Source organism: Brachyistius frenatus, unplaced genomic scaffold (genome assembly GCF_029030835.1).
Source record: "Brachyistius frenatus isolate BFR_SWC_R1_liver_20210118 unplaced genomic scaffold, ASM2903083v1 Contig_52, whole genome shotgun sequence".
Classification (NCBI taxonomy): Eukaryota; Metazoa; Chordata; class Actinopteri; family Embiotocidae; genus Brachyistius; species Brachyistius frenatus.
This window is the reverse complement of record NW_027210651.1, coordinates 1,145,001-1,152,558: the sequence shown is the minus strand read 5'-3', so window position 1 is coordinate 1,152,558 and position 7,558 is coordinate 1,145,001. Positions and strand designations below refer to the sequence as shown.

The 7,558-nt window shown below is 41.1% G+C and overlaps 1 protein-coding gene across 3 annotated transcripts in view; it reads right to left on the bottom strand.

Annotated features, from left to right (window-relative positions):
* Positions 1-3,102: 3,102 nt before the first annotated feature.
* The window catches only part of LOC138624498 (glypican-5-like), a 50,966-nt gene continuing 46,510 nt past the window's right edge, over positions 3,103-7,558 (bottom strand). For all 3 annotated transcript variants that reach the window (XM_069704755.1, XM_069704756.1, XM_069704757.1), the window contains exons 10-11: positions 7,205-7,308; positions 3,103-5,774 (exon numbers count right to left, since the gene is read on the bottom strand). In XM_069704755.1, coding sequence (XP_069560856.1) covers positions 5,682-5,774; positions 7,205-7,308 — 197 coding nt within the window. In that variant the 3' untranslated portion in view covers positions 3,103-5,681. The remainder of the gene's footprint in view (positions 5,775-7,204; positions 7,309-7,558) is intronic.

Here is a 7,558-nt window from a genome sequence, read left to right as displayed (position 1 = left end):
GGGTCCAAAGTCCAGGCAACAACTACAGCTGAAGAGATACTGACTCGCAAACAGAAGTCGAGGAAAATTACAGTTAAGCTCAGAGAGATGAAGACCTATGATGCGGTGACTTCAGTATAATGACTGGCCTGATTAGCATACTGGCTGCAGTGGAGTTGATTGGGTCACAGGAAGCAGGTGAGGTGGGCGTGGCCAGCAGGAGACTGGGCGGAGAAAAAGGGAAAGAGACTGGTGACCTCTAGTGGGTGGAGGGAGTGAAGCAGGAAAGACCAAAAACTGTGATACAAAGGTCCCCCAGAATATTAGTACAGTTTACTGCAGAGCTGTCCATTACAGTTGTCAATCAGGATGTCACATCCTCATTTTATAGCATCCAATAACTAATTAAAAACGAACTGATTAGAAAAATGAACTCTTGAACAAACATCTTAGATTTTTTTTTTTTTTAAGATTTTACTGACACTGAGTGGGCGGGGTTTATTACCTATGTTGCAAACAGCCACTATGGGGCGAGCCATACATTTTTGCTTCGCTTCTGAGGAGCTGCGATGTCATCTGTCTTCACATTCATCACAATCTATGGGATGAACTGTCACAACTTTGGTGAACTCTTACATTTTCATACAGCTCATTCTGCAGGTCTAAACTTCAATACGTCCAAAACTTTGGTTTGGTGTTAAGGAGCTGAGAGCCTGGATGGAGGCTCCTAGTTTAGCTAGTGTGTTGAAGTAAGTGAGATAATTTAGTGCTACCACTTCAGACAGAAACTGAAGTTAAAGTGCCCTTCAGCAAGACACTTAATCCTTGATTGCTTCAGCAGAGCTGCCCTGATGTTAGCATTATAGACTGAGGATAAAGAGGCTGCCAGCCACTGTAAAGATGATCAGCTTTCAGGGTTAAATGAGTCCTAAACACCCAAGCCAAATTTAGACTATAGTCCCACACCACTGCCATTTAGATTCTATCAGCAGTTATTGATATTCAGGGAGGTTTTATACACCCAGGAGCATTTAGAAACAATGGAGTGTTCACATTCACATGGATCAGATGTTCAAGTATTCACCTTACAATGAGTAAATTGTAGCTCTTCAGGACAATACTACAGACTGATTTGGGTAAATTCAAGAGTCATTTTCCAGAAAATTTGACAAATAAATGCTGTCCAGTGAAGAGCATGGATTTCCTAATGTGACCTTTAGCTGTGTTGTAGGACTTATGACAAAATTATAAATCTTTTTGTGTTGCTTTGTATGTAAAAGGCTCTTGATATGTAGAGCCTCTAGCCACATTTATTTCTAAAACAACCATAAAATCAGTTTGAGCGCTTCATCATGTCACCATTAGTAATCATGTACATCTGGAAGGATGCAAATACTGTTGGGGATGAATATGATTAGAAAAGAACAGACTTCAATCATAATCCTTGGACAGGGCCAGAATAATCAGAGGTCTGATTTCCCAGAGGAAGGATGTTGTTTGGCAGAGAAACTTCACCAGCTTGTTGAAAGAACATCTTATACATGCTCCTCCTCTCTGCCCTGAACTGTGACTCAGGCTGGTTTTGACCCACTTTCGCGAGCCTGACCTCCGACCCTGCCGGCCTCCTGCTTTTCTGTCTCTCTTGTTCTTATGTTCAGGGATGTGCAGACGGTTCCAGATACAGATATTCTCTTCAAAGTAATCCTTAAAAGCAGCACACGGTATCGTCAAGTAAAACCAGACTATTATCATAAAGTAAACTATTTAAAGATCAACATTAATCAATAAAAACTAATCAAATACTGAATGAAAAAACTCATGTAAGCCGCTTTCTGAGACTGGAACAGAAAGTTCTTGTCTCTTGATGGGTGGGACTCGGATGTGCCAACATCAGTATGAGGGATGGGAACACTCCTCCTCCTGGTTTCTCTCGCTCCCTCAGTGTCTTCCTCTTTGTGGCAATTTGCATTCAGTGATGTCTTAATTTCCCATCAGCCCCTGGCAGTTTCCTGTGCCAGCCGAGCAACCTGTGCCAACGTCCTGACCATGCCAATCCAATCACAGTAATCTCTCACAGAGACAGAGGCCAAAGACCTGCGGCCACGTTCCCATATAATATGTACGGAGCATTAAGCTCTGATGGCTTCAGTCTCCTTAAACCTGTTTTAGCAAACCTGATATGACGGATGCACCGACATTAAAATACGCTGTTAAACAAAAACAAGCCAAATGTGTCTTTATAGGCAGCAATTTCATCAGCAGTATGAAAGAGCTGAGCTGCATGCACAGCTAAAAATTGTAATTTTACGCCCCTGAAGCTCTGCAGCCTGCCAGCAGGTCAGTGCAGCCAAATATGATTTAAACCAACAGATACCAAATATGATCCTAAATTGTATGGAAAACACATATAAAGTAGTGATATATTTTCATTTGGCAGAATGATGCAACAATAAAATAAACATGGAATCTCTATGAGTATTTTACAAAGTGCAAATGTCATTTAGCATCAATAAAGAGGAAATACAATGTGTGTTAAACAGTTGGAGGATTTCAATATTCTCAAAGGGCAAACAAAAAAGGGAGAAAATGGGCCAACAATACTGTGAACTTGGTGAACAAGGAGCCATTTGCAAATACAGAATCTTCTCTATGTCATATTTTTTTATACAATGTAATTTTTTTTAAATGTAAAAACGTTCGCGAGGTAAACAAATTTTAGATTTAAAGTTTAAAAAAATTTGGAACAGGTTCAAATAACCTCATTCAATGCTAAATCATTGTTCGAAGGCTGTTATTTACTCTCTAATTGACAGTTTTAATCAGCCAGAATTTCCAAAATCTCACTGTGGTCTGGTGAAGAGAATTATTGTATTACAAAATTTTCCATAAAGGCCAAGGTTGTTTATTTTGGCCTAACAGGCTGTTTGTATTTGGGCATGTTTTTTTCAGGTGGAAATAGCACCAGGACTGAAGGGGTTAATTCATACTACACTTCAACTGCAACTGTCTGGCTTAAGATGTGGCTGCATTCATTGGACGAGATCATGTTTTCTCTTTTACACTTCATTTTCAGTGCTGCTTGTGGCTTCCAATTTCACACAACATATAAAAGACAGGAGTGCATTTTTATACTTGAAAACACAGTTTATTATTGAGGATATCAAACTGATTATTAATGGCATGACCGTAGTGGTAGGACACAGTGTGTTACAGTAGTAAGTATCACGTCAGAGTCACTGGTTTAGTTTACATTAGCACAGTGGATTTCAGTGTGGTGAGAGAAACCACAGCTGTCGCTAACAGGTTGTTTGTTGCATCCTGGTGCCCCGCGTACTGCTACATAACAAGAATTAAGATGACTAAACTAATAGAGCTGTTAAACTTGGAAAATGCAGATTTTGTGTGCCTTAGCACACACGTTGTGAGCCATTGTGGTTGCACACCAGTGGAGAAACAGAAAGTCACGTATGTGCTGCTTCACGTGTTGATATGAAAAATGTTGCTCCGGCTTATATACAGATACATAATTGCAAGATTCACACATCCATCACTACAAACATTTCTCAACACTTCAACTGCAGAGTGCAACACCAAATTATCAGTTCCCGGACAATTTAATTCATAAATGCTTGTTTTTTCAGGACAAAAATCTAAACAATTTAAACAACATCTGAAAATGTATACTTTTTTTTACATTTTCAAATCAACTTCCAAACATGTCAGTGGTCAACCCTGCACTTCCCACCGTTTGAGAAACAACAAAACACCGAGCACCGACGCATTTTCTGTATCCATTCATCCAGTTAGAGTTGCTGTATGTGCATTTGTATTTTGGGGGGTTGTTTATGTAAAAGGTCACCTAGCAGGAGCAGTGACAGATGGGAGTTGGCCTGAATCCAAAATTTCATCTCATTTAAAGTATAATGCGTGAATAGTAATTGAATGATAGCACATTTGTTTGGAAGATTATATTGTACTGGCTAACACAGTATTTGGGCTCGCTGCCCGCATAACTCACACTTAAGCTCCTAATGGTATTTCTTAAGCTGTCAGTCACATTTCCTCATAAATAAACCGTGTCAGGTGTTGACAATAGACACATTTGTAAGAGTTTTACAGCACATAATCAAGGAAAAAAAAAAACACGGCAACTCAATCTGCAGCGTGGATCCTGAAACATGTGTCGGTGTTACGTCTGAGCTAGTTAATATATGCAGCACAGTGTGGTATATGGGAGGAAAGCCAATCACGCACCGACAGAAATGCACACAGTGTCCTTCAGTTGGTTCATTTCCACCCTTTTGAATGTATTTCATCAGTATTCCAGTTGTCTGTCCTGCCGTTGTGTGCAGTTTGGGGGGTTAGAGACTCGACTGAGAGCCAGGAGGACTCGATAATCCTGATTAATATCAATTACATTCCATTCACATTTTTGCATCGTGCCCTGATCGCTCTCTTGATACTGCATCTCTTGTCTTCACTGGTGACAAGCTGATAATGCACATGTCAGAAAAAAAAACTGAACTGTGCAGTGCTTTGTTGCATGTCTTATATGCACTATTACTTCATTGTAGTAGACAGCAGGTTTAATTAATGCACACTTGGAGATGAGCCAGCCTTTGCGAGCACATTACAGTTCAGTTTTTGCACATGACAATGAGATGTCAAATTAATAATTGTTCAGGCCGATGGCTGTTTCTGTCTCTTTTCTTGTTCTGTGTGCTTTTTATTGTTTAGGATTTTCTTATGATTAACAGAGCCTGTGGTTGAGGAAGTGTAATTTAATTTAAAATGAAGGCCGTTACATCCCTTCCTTCAGTGCTTTTACAAATTTGCACACTGTGCATCTTGAGAAGAAAATTGCCTGAAAATGTTTTTGCCACAACTACCAAGACGCAAGGTGTCACGTGTCTATATGTGAGGGATATATAGGAGGGAACTCGGCTATCGAAGAGTAATTTTAGTTTTCACACAGTTAAAACTCTCATCATAATTGCCGCAGAAAGACACAATGAACAAAAAAATTGTGTTTGTGTGGGGACAAGTGCTGGATTGGCGTCAGTCTGCACAGACGTAACAAAGGAAACTGTTAAAACCTTCATTATGCTGCATCACCATCTGTAAATGGTCTGAAGTATCACATCATCGGTAGTTTTGCCTTTGAAGAAAGTGCTCTCACTGTCCTCTTACAGTCTGCTTCCCTGACATGTGTGCCTTCACTGTAAGTACACTGGTGTGTTACCCGTGAAGGTCTTCAGCTTGTCGTGGATCTTAATCTCAGCGGGAGATATATCATGGAAAGATCAAACCAAACATCCCTTAACGTCCAAGTCAGCTCTGCTCTATATTAAACTCTATTTACACGTCAAACCGTTGTTATCTATAGAAATTCTTTATATAAATATATAATATATATATTTGTATTTACATCTCTCTTCAAAAAAAAAAAGTCAGTGGTGCTGTGCAAACTATCCTATCAGAGTTAAACAGAAATGAACACATGTAGTTGTCAGTAGTACAGGTAATACAAAAATGCATTCTGCGCACCTGCAGCTGTGATAAATCAACAGCTTCTCCCACCACCACAAAACCGAAACAATCAGAGCGGTCGAGCTGTGCTTACAGAAACTCCAACGCCACCACGAAACAGACAGCATGCGGCTGTCGTTCAACCTTTTCTGTCTCTGTCCATCTCTTCATGGTCAACGTGGTTCCCATGGTGATAGCAGCAGGAGCAGGGTCACCAGGGTCAAAGGCTCGACGGTCATCGTGTGGGCTGAGCTGTGAACGGCCACCTGACGGAGAATATGCAATAATATATGAAATTATAATATAATATCTGCACTGTGTGCGTGTGTGTGTGTGTGTGTGTGTGTGTGTGTGTGTGTGTGTGTGTGTGTGTGTGTGTGTGTGTGTGTGTGTGTGTCTGTGTGCGTAGGCAGCCCAGTATCAAGCGTATAATAGACCCGCCAACCCAAAGTGGATGTGACAGAGGTGGTTCGACAAAGTGCAAAAGTGCTAAAGTTCATGTAGGGAGGCGGGTTGGGGTGAGTGGAAGGATAAAACACCACACGTCAACTTTTGTGTCAAACTTTGGATTTTGTCAACAGAGACCCTTGAAATGCTTCAGAAAACCACCGTCAATGATGCAATGAGTCGGGCGATGTGTTTTGAGTGACATTCGTGTTTCAAGAGGGGCAGAACGTCCCCGTCCAAGACTGGAAAAGGAGCATCAGGTCAGGAGCTACCAGGTGGGTTTGCAGTGTGAATCGTAGTGCCGGCCCCCCTCCCTCCTCATCGATTTTTGACACGAACTTTGATGTGCGCACTCTGTTTAAGTTTCAAGTGCATGGAAAAAATGTTGTGTGGTCGGACCAGCGCTCGCATAAACTTGTGTAACTCTGGTGGCAATGATGATCAAGCAATGAAACTTGGAAACCTTACTCATGAAGGTGTAGCTTCCCTCTGCTGAGTGCATGTCACTGTACTACTTACAATTCATGCACAACAGGAGCAGCCTCTGAACTTGTTGATAGACCCTCGTTTTGCATTTGTAACTAGTGCTAGGTTTCCGGCAGTGTTTTTTAAGGAACTATAACATTTTATGAAATACACTTGTTAAGTTTCAGGGAAACCAAACAGTGGTGCTCTATCAAACAGGAGATGGCACGTAAAGTGTTTAATCAGTGAGGTTATTGTTTATACTGTCATCTAGAAACTACATTGATATGAAGCTGCATCAGGAGCCATCTCATAGAGCTCAATAGGTGGTGGACTGATCGATCCCGATGTTTGTTCATTTCTCAGTAATTAAACAAAGCAGCTCACTGCAACGTTAAAAATAAACCAGAAAGTATTGGAAAATGGTCGCAGATTTGAGGCGGCAGAATCTGACGCATCACAGATCCGTCCCAAATGTTGCATGAAAGTTCAGAAAAATCAATACAGCTGACAAAAAAACAAAACAAAACGATCTTTCCAAATAACTCTCTGTCTCTCTCTGCACTCACACGTGTTGATCTGTGGAACCAGCCCTTCTTCTGCTGCCTCAAACATTCTCAGTCACATACCGGCTTCCAGGCATTCCTGCACCGAAAGGCATTTTCACTGCATTTGGAGTCTATAAAACGTGCAGAGAACCACTGCTGAACAATCTCCTGGGGGAATCCTGTCGTGTTTACTTCTCGTCTGGACTGTGTCCGTGAGTTTTTTTTCTTAAACCTACCTGTGGAGGTGAGAGGTGATGAGGAGGGACGGGGCGACGAGGAGGAGGAGCCTTGACCTTAGGTGCTGGACTGCGACCGCTGGACGTTTCACCTGTCTCATCACCTGGAGAGATGCAAAAAATATGAAGATTATAGTACAACAGTAAGTCTAGAAAGTACTGTAAATAGTTTTTGCATTGAGTCCCCATCTGAGAGATTTTGGGTGTCTTGAATTATCAGTTAAATTAACCAAAACACCCTCAGGCTATTGCAGGCACTTCGAAAAACATAATTTGTAAAAACATTTCCATAAATTAGGAAACAATATTTGTGGAAGTCATTTCTGTTTTTAGTCTCAAGATTGCACAAACTCT